This window comes from Acanthopagrus latus, chromosome 14 (assembly GCF_904848185.1).
Source record: "Acanthopagrus latus isolate v.2019 chromosome 14, fAcaLat1.1, whole genome shotgun sequence".
NCBI classification, from domain to species: Eukaryota; Metazoa; Chordata; class Actinopteri; order Spariformes; family Sparidae; genus Acanthopagrus; species Acanthopagrus latus.
The window spans coordinates 5,954,023-5,970,045 of NC_051052.1; the positions used below are offsets into that span (position 1 = coordinate 5,954,023).

The 16,023-nt window shown below is 42.4% G+C and overlaps 1 protein-coding gene across 2 annotated transcripts; it reads left to right on the plus strand.

The window, feature by feature from the left end:
- Positions 1 to 208: 208 nt before the first annotated feature.
- On the plus strand, positions 209 to 15,730 carry pik3cg (phosphatidylinositol-4,5-bisphosphate 3-kinase, catalytic subunit gamma). Of its 2 annotated transcripts, none has more exons than XM_037122229.1 (24): positions 209 to 435; positions 1,889 to 2,108; positions 2,222 to 2,393; positions 2,586 to 2,848; positions 3,932 to 4,018; positions 4,106 to 4,206; positions 4,380 to 4,549; positions 4,701 to 4,888; positions 5,456 to 5,563; positions 5,730 to 5,817; positions 5,905 to 6,334; positions 6,425 to 6,523; positions 6,613 to 6,748; positions 8,942 to 9,007; positions 9,230 to 9,373; positions 9,557 to 9,638; positions 10,793 to 10,896; positions 10,991 to 11,137; positions 11,222 to 11,312; positions 11,409 to 11,539; positions 12,399 to 12,510; positions 12,935 to 13,092; positions 13,332 to 13,413; positions 13,610 to 15,730. In XM_037122229.1, the coding sequence occupies exons 2-24, from the start codon at positions 1,896 to 1,898 to the stop codon at positions 13,807 to 13,809; spliced, it is 3,372 nt and encodes a 1,123-aa protein (XP_036978124.1). In that variant the 5' UTR covers positions 209 to 435; positions 1,889 to 1,895; the 3' UTR covers positions 13,810 to 15,730. The 2 variants fall into 2 exon arrangements, with proteins under 2 accessions (XP_036978124.1, XP_036978125.1); XM_037122230.1 differs by having other exon boundaries at positions 1,893 to 2,108.
- Positions 15,731 to 16,023: the final 293 nt, after the last annotated feature.

The window sequence follows — 16,023 nt, forward strand, 5'->3', positions numbered from 1 at the left end:
GTAGATCGTGAAATAGGGGAAACATATTAAGAACATATACTCTTTACATATACTCTTTTGCGCATATCTTCGAAGTCCAGCCCTTCTTATTCAACATCTGTGACGACTAACTGACAGAGTAATCAGAATAACGCACTGTGTTCGCGCGTCCATCGCGAGCCTTATTCGAGCTTTATTTTGAAGAGTCGTGCCGGAAGTTTCTTTCTCGTTCTGACTAGAAAAAAAGTCAGCCGGCGAACTTGTCATTCTTCCCGAGTAGAAGCGCAGCGTTTCCCTTCACGCTGACACAAACTAACTTCAGACGTACTTTCTCTCTCTCTCTCTCTCTCTCTTTTTTTTTTTTTACTGTAGTTTGTGGTCTCTTCATGTAGCATAAATGCCGAAGCTTTCGCCCAGAGCTCCGGGTTTCGTTGCCGTCCCCGTCTGCGTTCATTGGTGAGTCCTTAACAATCTTGTTCAAGTTGTTGTTTGACAGAACTGACGCCTCTCTTCCGATTATTATGGCAGCTGGACCGTTACATCCAGCAGGCACCTAGCCGGCCCCGCTACGGCTGCTTTTCAAACAGTTTGACCGCTCCGCAGGTTGGCACTGTCCGTTTTAACCTCTGACACACGCAGAATAGTAACGTTTATGACACGGTGGTCAGAGCAGCAGACTGTCTCCGAGCTGGAGAGAGCTTCACCCATGCTGGCTCGCAGTTTGTTTTTTTTGCTTCCTGCTTTTCAAAACTTCCTCTGCTGATGTGAAGAAGCAGAAGGGAAACTGCAGCCATTGAATCCTGCTTTGTGTGTCATTTCTTAATACTAGAGAGGAAATAAGACAGTTTATGTTACCTCAGTCCTCTAAAATAAGATGTTCTAATAGGCCAATGAGACCAGTGCTTTGCTCTGACAGTGTTTCAGCTTACTCTTCATATTGTAATAGACATGTAGTCGAGGAAGCCTGTACATTCTTAATAATCATAATCAAAAAAACAAAAAAAACAAACAACAACCTCTTACAGTATTATAATAATATAATACATATAAAAATCCCATTGGGACTTATTGTTACCTTTCTTGAAAACAGTATAACTTATAATTCTCTCTTTCCAATACTTGTCACCAATAAACACTAAATTCACTGTTGAACTGAACTCAAGTTGAAAAAAAAAAAAGAACTTAGTTTAGAGCTGAGCTGATAGTTGTTTTGCAGGAAAATTAATTGGCAGCTACATTAAAATGTACGTCTAATCTTTTTTAGTAAAAACATGAATTCTCTGGGTCCCGTATCTCAGAATATGCAGGTTTGCTGTCATTGTCATTATGTTGTAAAATATTAATTAATAGTGTCGTAGGATAAGATCACCAAACACGAAATTCTCATGACTATTACGACGGAAAGTCAGGGGAAGTTTTGTAGTCCACCGGACGTTTTCTGGAGTTTCATAGCAAAACAGTGTTGCAGCATTCCCCAAAAAACTGAAGTAGATGTGGACTCGTCATAAAATGTAAAAAAAAAAAAAAAAAAAAACCCAACTAATAAATGGCTCCATGCAGCTTGTTTGGAGATCCCCAATTGATTGAAAAAGATGTTATTTGTACCCTTGACATGCTTTTTAACTTAACAACTACAGAGAAGATTTCAGCTAAAAAGAAAGGGTGTACATGATGTCTTTTCAGATCAATTTGGGATCTTGGACTTTGAACATGCTGAACCCACCATATGGAGCCATTTTGTGTCTGATTTCTGTTGCTTTCTTTTCAATTACCCCATCTAATTGAGCTCTTGAAGAGAATGTCAGAGAATTTTAGATTAGATCTGTCAATGACTTATTTGCACTTCTTTGATGAATTTGCCTCTTCTTCCACCTGTTTTTCTGGTCGTCTCTTGCCCCCCCTTCTCAAGCTAGGCGATGGACGGGAAGCAGATCCAGGTGAGCGACGAAGAGCCCAAAGTCGTGCGAGAAGAGACCCGGAGGAGGAGAAGAAAGAAGGCCATCACGTCGTCCTCTTGCTCCTCCATGGATCAGATCACTGTGGAGTTCATCCTGCCCACGACGGCGCGGGGCGGAAACAGCCCCGACACCGTGCTGCTGGAGGTGGCTGGAAACTGGACGGTGGAACAGGTAACCCGACTGACTGATTTATCACTAACGCTTGGGGGTTATTCATTGTGGATGTTAAAATGGCACTTGAAACGTGACGTATATTGATTCGGTGCGTATTTCTCGCCTCCCAGGTGAAAGCTCAGGTGTGGCTAAAGGCGGTGACTTTAAACCTCTGTCACGACTTCTACCAGCGCTTTTCTCCCGACCACTGCATCCTGCTCTACCAGAAGAAAGGCAACGTGTGTGAGATTTATGACAAGCACCAGGTCTTCCAGACGCTGGACTGCATCCGTTACTGGAGAGGTACCAACTAGGACAGCTTTTTTTTACAATTTATTTATTAATTTGTATTAGTTTGTTGGCTTTTGTATGGCTTTATTGATAGGACAGCTTCAGAGATGACAGGAAACAGGATGAAGGGAGGGGGGTGAAAAAATATGAAGCCAGGTGCTGTTCTCCTGCTCCTATGACGTGACCTCTGCTGTGTTTTAAAAGCCCTGAAGAAAGACGTGGGTCGGATCCAGCTGGTTCCCCGCCCTCAGCCCTCAGACGAGTCCCTGCAGTACCAGCGCTACCTCAACTACCTGATTGGTTACGACGTGACTGATGTCAGCAACGTGCACGACGACGAGCTGGAGTTCACGCGCAGGAAGCTGCTGACGCCGCGGCGCATCGAGCTGTCAGACCGCGACCCGAAGCTCTACTCCATGGACCCCTGGGTGACCCGCAAGCTGCTGCCTGAACACCTGCTCAGCAAGGTGTGTGTGGTTGATTGATTTTATTATATGAATGATCGATTAATGTATCACCTCGTATGTGCACTTCAGTGCTTACAAAACACATTCTTCGCTGCTAGAACAAAATCAAAATAATATCAGGATGTTTTTTTTAAAGGCTTAATCGGTTTTGTTGTGACTATGTTGTAGGGATGACTTTTGCTACATTAACAAAATATTAACACTATGAGATTTTTGATAAATCTCATTAATGTGGATATAATGATTAGTGGCTGAGACACAAACTCATATGAACTGCTATTTAAGAGTGTTCCCAGTGTAGTCTAACAGCAATAACCAGTCTCACGAGGAAGCTGTCAATAATCTGGTGTTTATAATTCATTTCCTTCCTCCTTGACTAAGATTCCAATCTCATTTGTCAGAATAACGATCACTGAAATCCAGGCTTCTGCTGGCCTTAATATGACATTGTTTACTCTGGCAGTTAGAGTTTGTCACTGTATGTCTTTTACAGTCCTCGCATTTCAGATCGGCCTCTTTCAACTTAGCCTTTAAAGCTTTATCATACATAAATACTAGTAGCGCTCCTCTATGTCTTTGTGTATTTGGTAATGGTGGACAACTAATTAAAAACACTCTGTTGCAAGTAAAAGTCCTGCATTCAAATTCTTACTGAAGTATAGGTACAATTGTATTAGTGTATTATGTACTGAAAGTACAAAAGGCAATTGTTATGCAAGGGCCCATTTCAGAACCATATATATTATATCACTACATTATTATTATTAGGGATGCATGAATGCATCAATCTAATGTTGCTGCTGGTAAAGGTAAAGCTAATTTCAGCTACGTTATAGACTGCTGGGTAGATTGATCTTGAACAATACATCATGTTTTATTAGTTGAATATACTCAGGCACAACCACACTGTATTGATGTACAGCACTCAGAATTAATGTACATAAATACTTTGCACCACTGATTGTATATGTGCTGATAAGATAGGATTGTTGGACAGTGGGGTAGGTTCCACACTGTAACCATATTAATAGCAGTAAGGTCCATTCATTACTTGACTGTGCCATTCTTTGTTCCTCCTCTCAGGTCAGTAACAATCACATCCTGGTGGTGATCCACATCGGCACGGTCAGCCAGACCATCAAGGTCTCCATCGATGACCCGCCAGCTCAGGTAGACAAGTGTAGTGATGAACACTTGTTTTTCTAGCTTCCTGTTCTGTTTTTGTAATATTTTCTGACAATGTTCCGTCTTGTTCAGGTGCTGGCGAGCTTTTTTGCCAAGACAGCAAACAAGAGAGTTTTGCTGGGCATTCCTGACAACATGTGTGAGGAGGACTTTGTTCTTCGAGTGTGTGGAAGGTAAAGTATAACAAATCTACACGCCACAGCTTCTGACACATGGAGCCGATATCAACAAGTTTGTGAAAAGTGAAAGTAAAAGTGTAATTCAGTAGATTATATCATAGAAATGCTTTCATTAGTATGAAAGCTTCACAATGTGAAACTGACCCTCTAAGTATTTGCTCACGCAGGGAGGAGTACCTGTACGGGGAAAAACCACTGCAGAACTTCAACTGGATCCGTCAGTGTCTGAAGAACGGGGAGGAAATCCACCTGGTTCTGGAGTCGCCACCTGATCCCGAGCTGGATCAGGTCCAGAAGGAGGACTGGGCACAAGTGGACGACTGCACCGGAGTCGCAGGTAAATGAAGAGAAGTGTTTGTTGTTTTGTGTGTGTTCTTGATGATGTATTTATTCCAGTTTTTTTTTTCAGATACAGTATGGTCCAAACAAACACACACACACCTTCATTCAGTGGCTGTAATTCTCCCCTCCTGACTTCTCTTCGTCAGGTACCCACGAGCAGTTGACCATCGACGAGAAGGACCACGAACGAGTGTTCACCATCTCCATGTGGGACTGTAACAGGAAGTTCAGAGTGAAGGTGCTGGGGATTGACATCCCATCCCTCCCCAAAATCCCAGAGTTCATTGTCTTCATAGAGGCCAGCATCTTCCACGGCCAGCAGCTTTTAGCGCAGGTAAAGTTGTACAACGCACAAAAACACAAAAAAATCATGCCAAACGGCTTTGTTAGTTCCTGCAATAGTTGAACATAATTGCTGTCAAAAACTACTGAAAATGACCATGTCTTATTTTATAGGCAGATTTTTTAATAAATGGTCACGGTCGGTGCAAGCCTCAGTGACAAATATTTAGCATTTCTATTGAATACTTCACAATAAAAGCCTCCCAGTATTTAACTTATTCAGTGCTTTTAATTTGATCTATTTGAACAGCTGCAAGAGAATACACAGTGAGGCTGATATCAGTGAGATGTAACTAAAGGTTTTTAATTAAAAGTCTACAAACTACAGCTTAGTTGTCATGAGACTTACATTTCCCCCAAATTTCCAACAATGTTTTAATCTTCATGACAGCCGCTTCAAACTAGATGCAGCAAATCAGAACTGAGAGCCTCAACTATCTCAGTTGTGTGTTTCAGTAACCAACAATTTCAGGAAGCGCTTACTTTCTAGAACACATAGACACTAGGTTTAAAACAGCAGATGTAGCAGAGTTTAACCACCATGCCTTCACTCTCCCAGGAGAGGACGTCCTCTAAAACCTTCAATGAAGAAGTGTTGTGGAACAGCTGGCTGGAGTTTAACATTAAGATCAAGGACCTGCCGAAAGGGGCGCGCCTCAACCTCCAGGTAAACTCTTCGGTCAGGACAGATGGGACTATTTTACAATGATGAGTAGTTTTGGTCATTGTACTGTATCTCCAAATATGTATTTTGGATAGAAAACAGATGTCAAAGGCAGGAAGAAGTGTTTCTGTATGCTGTAATGACAATCAGCTCTATCTTTCTCACCCAGGTGGTTTGTGGGAAGCAGCCCCAGACACCAAACTCCAAGACAGGGTCGGCCTACCAGGATAATACAGCAGGAACAGGCAGCCATGATGGTGACGTCTACTAACATTTGCGTGATTTATCATCATCATGCTCATGATCGTGGGAGCGAGGCTTATTTCTGTCTGTCGGCTTTTCAGGAAAGACCAAGAGTCGTCTTCTGTACTACGTCAACCTGCTGCTGATCGACCACCGCTCTCTGCTCCGCCAGGGCGAGTTCATCCTCCACATGTGGAAAATGCCCGAGAAGAGCGAGGAGAGCAGCAGCAGCATCAACGCGGACAAGCTCACCTCTGCCACCAACCCAGACAAGGCCTCAGCGATGGCCATCGCCATTTTACTGGATAAGTACTGCTACCCTGTAGTGCTGCCCAAGAGTCGGGATGTGGGTCGAGACGTCATGGCTGGGGGGGAGGAGGCGGAGGTTGGGGAGCGAGGTCAGAGAGAGATGCCGAACCACCTGAAGAAACAGTTTGCGGCCATCGTGGCTACCGACCCCCTGCACCCGCTCAGTCCTGAGGACAAAGAGCTGCTGTGGCACTTCAGGCATGAGTGTATGCGCGACCCCAGGTATTTATTTTTAGGCGTTTACATCACTGGCGTTTTCTAGCTCGTATTCCAGGATAATTAATTTTCTCCTTAATCTCTTTCTGTCTTCAGAGCCTACCCGAAGCTTCTGGGTTCAGTCCGCTGGGGGAAACAGGAGGACGTTTTGGCAACACACCGTCTGTTAGAGCGCAGCAGTGCGTGGGACAGCAGGTAGAATGGCTCTCACACTGCCAATACATGTGTCTGTCCTCAGTACGTTCAGTATCCCCATCACCTGTCACCATGTTGTTCCTGTTCAGTGGTCTGGACGTGGGTCTGGCCATGCAGCTGCTGGACTGTCATTACTCAGACGCTCAGGTTCGCTCGATGGCTGTCAGGAAACTGGAGACTCTGGAAGATGACGATGTGCTCAGATACCTGCTGCAGCTTGTGCAGGTGTGACTCCTCTATTCATTCTGTTTCTGCTTTTATGCATTCACGGCTGCAAGAGAGAAACTGCAGAGGTAGAATGTAGTATCTTACTTTTTTGTGCTTATACTTCACCACATTTAAGAAGGAAATGTACTTTTATTTCCTCTGCATTTATCTGTCGGCCGTGGTTACATAGTGAATTCACATTCCAGATGCATGAGATATGATCCGCTTTTGAAATTTGATCAGATAAGACTCTCCATCCTATATGAGAAGGAATTAGTTTGACTTGATTAAAGCATTAAAATAGTGTTTACATGTTGATGCATCAGTAAAATAAGTCATTAATATGCCACTGTGTAAGAAGCCATTCTGCATGATAAGCACTTTGGTAGTATAAAGGGAAAGTCAGACACTTGGGAAAAATATGCTAATTTGCGTTATTTTAAAGAGTAAGATCAGAAGACTGATGCAACTCCCATGGCTGTGCACTAAATTTGAATTTCACGTGAACAACTGATTAGCTTAGCTTAGCACAAATGCTGGATACAGTGGTAAACAGCTAGCATGGCTCTGCCCAAATTTTACCAGTTGCAAGGCATTTAAAACGGTGAATTCATGTTATTGGACAGATTAAACAGCAGATAAACAAATAAAATGTGACATGTTAATTAGTTAAACATAGAGAAAGTGGTAGGGTAGGTGGATTTATTTTTAATGTTTCTGGTTGAACCAGGCTAGCTGGTTCCACCTGTTTTCAGCCTTAGTGCTAAGCTAAGCTAACCATCTGCTTGTGGTAGCTTCATATTTAGTGTGTAGTGTCAATCTTCTCGGCTAACTCTCGGAAAGAATGCCAATAAATTCATTTCCCAAAATGTCCAATCATTCCTATAACTGCATTTTGCAGCTTAGTGCTTCTACTTAAGTAAAGCATTGAGGTGTTCCTACCTAACTAACTGTCTGTCAAATAAAAACATACAGTATTAGCTCGTACTATTTCTGCTGAGTCATCATCCAGCTCCTTTCATGTTGAAACGCGTGCATGAAGTCGTCACTAAATACAGGTTAACCTCTGATTGTCACTGTTAACAGTCATTATTGCAATCAAACCACAGTATCGGAGTTATTTTTCACAACACATATTTGAACACGATTTGAAATGCAAAACACAACGTGTCGTTCAGACGAAGGAGACTGATGAAGCACTTCTCCCCGTTAACACCTGATTCACCGTCACACTATCTGGCAAGTTTTATAGGAAGAGGACGCGCAGCAGAAACACACTGACTGCTTGTGCGGCTGATGTGTTTCCATAGCGAGTCTGTGGTCAACTTTGCATGAGGTTTATGGATTATCAGCCGCGGGCGACAAAGGGCCCTTTGGTCTGATAGGAACACGACTCTTTATCTTTACAGATACTGTTGTGTCTGTATCCCGGGACGTCAGTGACATGTGGAGGGTTTCAATCCAAAATGTAGCACAAGATATGTTTATACCGAATGCTAGGTTGTGTTATGTTGTGTTACTGAAGGTGCCAGGATTGCAGTCAAATGTTTTTGTTGCGCAGATCACATGATACTAGTAATGAAAGGTTGGATTGTCATTTGAGCCCAAACTGCACTGCTGTTGCATTCTTAGTGTGTGTGTGTGTGTGTGTGTGTCTGACCTGTTGACCCGCTCTCTGCTTCCTTCAGTGAACACACTAAGCTCTGTGTTTTCACTGCACTTCCTTCACCGCCTCAGTCCATCCTCTGTGCCATCACACTGTAACCTCGGAGCTCAGTATGTTCAAAGTACCCTGTGAAGTTTTTATTCTAAACTTTTTTTTAGTGCATTTCCACGGCCTTAACACATGGTGATGGCACTGTCTGCCTCATAAAACATTTACAAAGCTTGTCCTGAATGAGGCTCTGCTGACAGCACCTTAATGTCCTCTTCTTCTCTTCTGTTGACACGCGCCATTGCTCTATAGCACCACAAGTTGGTTAAAAGTTCCTCAAAGTTCCCATTTGAGTACAAAAAAAGAAAAGAAAACCAGCCTACTTCCACGTTTCTACCATTCGGCTTGTAATGCGTATCAAGATGGGTCTTTCATGACAGTAGTAATATAAAAAAAATGCCTATGCATGCATGTGTGTTCACTGAAACCTGTGATTTCAAATGGTTCCACCAGAAATAAACGTACTAAACTTTGCTTGGTGTATGTGTGTCCTGCAGGCGGTGAAGTTTGAGCCTTACCATGACAGCGCCCTGGTCAGGTTCCTGCTGAAGAGAGCTCTGAGGGTAAACAGGACCAACATCTGTGTCTGTTTCTCACACTGCCTTGTAACATTTGTAGAGTATAGTGAGTGGGAGAGTGTGTGTGTGTGTGTGTGTGTGTGTGTGTGTGTGTGTGTGTGTGTGTGTGTCAGTCAAAACAAGGAACATGTTTTGGCATGTTGTTAATGCCAAATAATCATACTGTTATTGCTGTGGTTTCAAGCATGTTTTGTTTCCTCTCCGCAGAGTAAGCGCATCGGTCATTTCCTGTTCTGGTTCCTGCGCAGTGAGATCGCCCAGTCCATGCACTACCAGCAGAGGTACGCTGTCCTGCTGGAGGCCTACCTGAGAGGCTGTGGTGAGGACATGCTGCAGGACTTCAGGAAGCAGGTGAGCAACAAGTCAGCTTGTCGTGTAAAGAGTGTGCCTTGTATTCCTAATGAAAACGGCAATTCAAGTCATTTTTCTCAAACACCTGAAGGTTCCCCCTGTCTGAACAGCTTTATCCTTCGACTCTAGAGGAATTAATTTGCAGTCTGTCTGTAACTGACTTGATGAACCGATTCTCTTCAGGTGGAGATGACTGAGGCTCTGCAGAAAGTCACCCGAGAGGTCAAGGCCATGTCCGCTGACAAGTACGACATTACGGCTCAAGGTGAGACGAGGGGGGTGGGGTTTGAACTAAAAACTACGTGGATTCAAAGCGCTGACACTACAGCTTAGTCCACGTGTTGTTTGAAACATAGTCTAAATATATACAATTATTGTGTTTACTTTGACCTACTCTTTACTTGCTGATTTTTAGTCTGTATTGTCACTGGTATCAGGGTTGATCCGAAGATATTTCTTCCTGAAAAAAGCAATGACACGTCAAAGCTCTTCACAGAATCTCAGTGGCTAATCATAAATAATTAAAACTTTGTCAGCAGCCATTTTGTCTCTCATTCAGTTATGGCATCATCCATGTCTGTTTGTGTCTTTCAAAATATTGACAGTATCACATCCTTTCCATCATTGTACAAACCCAAACACATTTGCCCGCAACGCTACTCATACTGCTTAGACACAGTGAGGAAGCAAAAGTGTGTTTGCGTCATCGTTTACAAAAAGCTCTGTTTCTACACTGAGACCTGAGTTTCTGAATATTTCCGCTTTGGAGGGACTTTTCCAAGAGATCTGTTTTCAGCTACCCAAAACATTGTTAAGTTGTGTATGAAAGTCTGCAAAGAAACAAAGAACCTGTGTGTGTGTGTGTGTGTGTGTGTGTGTGTGTGTGTGTGTGTGTGTGAACCCGGCCTCGGCTGTAATATTCAGTTCTCATGGTACAGTTCTATGTTTTCTGAGTCCTCTTAGGAGTATGTAAAATAAACATCATAAAGCCTCATTTTGAGGCACAAATTAAAAAGCATTCACTTGAAGGTCTGTGTGATTCTTAGCTTTGTGTGTTTACATTTTAGTTTAGATTATTTATACAGACTGAACATTTGAGGATATCTGAAACTCTAACAAACAGATCATCAGTCCAACACCAACCACAGCACCAGCATCTGTAACATGTTTCGCTGCTGCGGCTGCGGCTGCCACGTTTCCCCGATCACTCCGCTCGATCTCAGACAGTGCGCTCTTTGTTTTGGCGCGCGCTCCATCGTCTCCGTGTCGTGCAACAGACACACAGCAACAACAAAGACCAACATTCAGTGGGAGCAGAGCATGTAACTATTCAATATATTGTGGTTAAAAGATAAAACATAGCTCCAAGTCATGACACTAAAGCTCTGCTTGTTTGTGTGTGATGTGTGTTCTTGTCAGTGGTGTTTCAGTTGCGTCAGAAGCTGGAGAATCTGCAGTCGTCTGGTCTGCCGGAGAGCTTCAGAGTCCCTTATGATCCTGGGCTCAGAGCCGGAGCCCTGCTGGTGAGGGACGAACACGCACATACACAGTCACAAACTTTTAGTCACTTTTTCTTAAAGTGGAATAAACATGTGAACACCGTCTATGTGCACTCAGATCGAGCAGTGCAAAGTGATGGCATCCAAGAAGAAGCCTCTGTGGCTGCAGTTCAAACGGGCCGACCCCACCACTCTGTCCAAAGACCCCATCGGCATCATCTTCAAAGACGGCGACGACCTCAGACAGGACATGCTCATCCTGCAGGTGGGCGCCCGCACAGTCTCTGACACACACACAGATGATTAAAGAAAGGACGTTAGCACTCAGTTTCCTGTCGTGTCCCCTCAGATTCTGCTGATCATGGAGTCGATCTGGGAGACGGAATCACTGGATCTCTGTCTGCTACCGTACGGCTGCATCTCCACTGGGAACAGAATAGGTCAGCATGTCAGATCCTGAAGACAGAGCAGACGATTATTACAGACACTGTGTGATATATTTAACTCCTCCCTCTGTCTTTACTTCTCTACTCAAGGTATGATTGAGATAGTGAAGGACGCCACCACCATCGCTAACATCCAGCAGAGCGTCGTTGGAAGCACCGGAGCTTTTAAAGATGAAATCCTTTATCAGTGGCTCCGGGACAAGTGTGTCAGCGAGGACAAGGTACATGTCAGCCGGCTCAGCCAGCATGCAAATGATTATCATATGGACTATATCAGGACTCTATATCAGCAGTTAGAGGCCAAAAAGGCGTCTTTGAATAGTTTTTTTTGTCCTGACCTCAAAAACTCTTTAGTAACTATCAAAAACGAAAGAAAAGCAGCATATCCTCACTACAGCTTAGTCCACGTGTTGTTTGAAACATAGTCTAAATACATACAATTATTGTGTTTACTTTGACCTACTCTTTACTTGCTGATTTTTAGTCTGTATTGTCACTGGTATCAGGGTTGATCCGAAGATATTTCTTCCTGAAAAAAGCAATGAAAGAAAGAAAAGCAGCATATCCTCATATTTAAAAGGCTGGAACCAGCAAGTGTTTGACATTTCCGCTTGAAGAACGACTGAAACCATCAGTCGACTATCAAAATAGTTTCTTGAAATCAGCTATTTGTCTCCAGCAGCTGCTCCGTTTATCAGATGTTACAGGAAGTTGCAGTGAGACAGACAGGAAGGAAGTTACGCTCAGTTTTTCCTGTCGTCATACACTCACACAGCTTTAACTGTGACACCTGCACCCCCAGCGTCTATATTTAGTGTTTTTGCTCAGTTCCTGATGACTTGTTTTGCGACACTTCATCTGTAATTTCAAAATGAAAGGTTACTGCGCTTCAGTGTGCCTGTTGTGTTTTACGTCATAGCACAAAAGTATTTTCTTTTCTTTTTTTTTTTTTTACATTGAATATACATACAGTTGTTTGCCACTCCACACATTTCCACAGCTGAGAGTCCTTCAGCACCAAACTACAGCTTCCTATTCTTAACTACACGACAAACTGTCTCTCTCTCTCTGTCTCTGTAGTTTCAGCAGGCGGTGGAGAAGTTCCTGTACTCCTGTGGAGGCTACTGTGTGGCCACCTACGTCCTGGGTATTGGGGATCGCCACAATGACAACATCATGATCACAGAATCTGGTAATGAGTCTTTTTATTACTGTTTTTGGGGTCAAGGTTAGGGATCAGCTGAGGAGACACTGCTGCTAACAAATGAGATTCAAGACGAACAAATAAAAGTTTAAAAAGTAAATTAAATATTGTTGTTAGTTTCAATATTTTCACATTTATTTGTCGCTTTATTTATTACTCTAGACAGTTTCATATTCATTTTCTCCTTCTTTTACAGATTAGTTCTTTTTTTAATCATTCCTGACCTCTGACTATCTGTGAAATATATCAAGTCTTAATACATGTAATCATTTTGTCAACCTATGTCTATAATTTGGTTAACATTTAAAAACATATTATTAGACTGGACTGAAATTTGGATCTCAATTTTTAACCATGGAGTTTAGGAGGGAAACCTAAAAAACTGAGAGTAATCTCCTTCGTGTTCCTGCAGGGAACCTCTTCCACATCGATTTCGGCCACATCCTGGGGAATTATAAGAGCTTCATGGGAATCAGTAAGGAGTGGGTTCCCTTCGTGCTCACGCCGGACTTCCTGTATGTCATGGGAACATCGGGGAAGAAAAGTAGCCCCCACTTCCAGAAGTTCCAGGTGCAGAAAATGTGACGACTTCATGTGAACACACTGAACACAGTGAACGTCATCTGTGAACACAGACACATCCACACCACGCATCCATCCACCACATTGTTTTAGAACAATAAATAGATCAGAAAGATCGTCACAGGGGCAGTATTATGTATCAGCTAATCAAGAGTCCAATAGCTTCATATCTTCCACATGTATTTGTCTGTATGTTCAGTATGTAATATATGTGTTCTCTGTCTCAGGATGTGTGTGTGAAGGCTTACCTCGCCCTACGGCACCACACCAACCTGCTCATCATCCTCTTCTCCATGATGCTGATGACCGGTACGACTTCCTTCCTAACAACAAACTGTTTGTTCTTTTCATGAGATTTGGATTGAAACCACGACCTGAGCTGTAATCTAAAGTTTAGTTTAAAGTTGGATTTTGTCTTTACTTATTTCAAAGAATAGAAAACTTTAGTCAGATGTGTTTGTGAGACGATGTTTGTAGAGTGGCCCTTTCTTTTGGCTGTCAACAGGCATGCCTCAGCTGACGAGCAAGGAGGATATCGAGTACATCCGCGAGGCGCTGACCGTCGGCCGCAGCGAGGACGAGGCACAGCGCCACCTACTGGACCAGATAGAGATCTGCAGGGAGAAAGGATGGATGGTTCAGATCAACTGGTTTGTTCACCTGGTGCTGGGGATCAAGCAGGGTGTGGAGAAACGGTCCACTTAGGAAAGATTAAGATTTTTTTTCTCAGCTTTTATGTAAATACAGCCTTGCGCGAGCGTTCCAGCCGATGAAAAGTCTGAAAAGCTAACATTATTATTATTATTATTATTATTATTAGTGTTATTTTCAAATCTGAGTTTACTGTCAAACTCCTTTAGACCATGTGTCATCTCAAATATCAAGAATAACAAGAGCAGAATGACTGACGTATGGGACGTCACTGAGTGTAAATCTTGTGAACCATCAGTATCAATCATCTCAACTATGGGAAAAGACTGGAGCTGGACAAGCGAAACTACACAGGGTCGGCAAGAGCGACTGAAAAAGAGAAGATGTGTTAGTGAGTAAAAGCCACGAGGAGATTAACCTGAGATACTGCATGTACGCAGAGTTGGCACAAAGATGTGTAGGTGCTAATTCAAATAGAGTTGATGCTGTTCCATTCAGACCAAGTCAAACATCCATGCTTAAGTCAAAATAGTTTTTTTTCCATTTTGCACTATGACAATCATAAGTCTTTGCTCAAACTCTAATTTCCTCATCCATTTAACTATCTTTCCACCTAAGCAGTTAATAGAAGATTTTCTGTTAAATAAGAAACCAAGAGTAAGGAAACGGATCTCCGCATCCTCGGTTTTCTTTTTCTTTTTTTTTTTAACAACGCTAACTACTTCCTGTTTCTGTTTGTATTCATTTCCTGCTGAGGAAATCCTCGTCTCTCACACTTCCTTCACATTGTTTTAAAACATTTGAAAAGATGGTACACGTCACACTGGTTATTGAATTCTCACTGAAGTAGTGCTGCACTGTCCCTCTGCTCCAAGAGGAGCCATTAGACTGAAGATTAAAGGGTAGCTCCACCAGTTTTACACATTGAAGTGTGTTTACAGATCTTGGGGAGAACTACTGTTACCATTTAAATGGCCAGTCTGCGACATAGTTGGCAAAAATATTTAATATTTCAGAACATTTACTGATTATTATGAGATGAATTACTGAATTAGTTGGACTGAAAATACTTTTATATTAAAGCAATGTTCGAATTGAGATTTTTATTATTTATATGAGCTACAACCATTTTATTTGCACTGATTGTTGAGGAGTAACCTTGGTGCTCATGAAACTTAAATTCCAAAAAATGTTTTGCAAGTTAAATTTAATGATGCTAATTTATGACCACATGCACGCCGGAGGCCTTGCAAGGCTACGGTGGCCTGAAGGTGACATTATGCACATGCTGGTCAGTGCTGTAGTCACCTCTTTCTAGGATGGTAGAACATTTAGCCGATTTTTTTTTTGTGTGTGACTTTTGCTGCCTCGTGATTTGGAATATTTCGATTACACCATCAGGACAGTGAGAAGTAAAGTCATTCTTTACACTTTAAGTGGATTTTAAATATGCTGTGTGATCATTTTATGTCTTAAACTGTGTTTTTATGTTTCATCCTGTTTTCAAACAAGCACTCGAAGCACTCGAGCTACCTTTGTCTGAAGGCAACCAGCTGGCTCTCAGGTGTTTGTTGAGATGAATCCTGATGAATGTTTGCGACTGAAGCAAGTTAGCAGGCAAGATGAAACCAGAGAAACAACCCTGAATGAAATTCTGGCGTTGATCATCACAGATTGTAGATTTTGGTTACGTTTCATTTTTTGAGGCACTTTCCACTTGGAGTTGAAAAGCGACCAAAGAATCAGTCGTTGGAAAGTCAGTGGTCTACTTTTTTTTAAAAAACATTTTATTTTTATTTTTAAAAGTGGTGTGAAGATCCAAACCTTCCGTTTTTACTGCCATGACGTTTCATAACGAAGCCTTTTGTGACTGTACGTGCTTTCAATCATTGAATCTGAAAATGAAAAAACTGTAACATGTCAGCTTTTCTTTATAATGATATCAAAAAAATTAAAGTTATGTTCTATATGTGTATTTCTTTTGGGCGTTTTCTCTCTCACCAATCAGACTTGACTGCTGACAAACATTCCATAGCTCCAATAATTTGCATCCTCCTCTCTCATGTCTTCCACTCTTCCACCTCCACGTCCTAAATCCTCCGGTAAGAAGGATTAATCTGACAGGCAACCAAATCCAATTTCGAACTCATTCAAAATATCAACTGTGATGATCGACTCTGACCACTAGATGGCGCAGCACCACAACACTCGAGACTGACACAGCGCTCTCACGCTCCCCTCCTCCGCCCGATTCCTTCCTAAATGTTC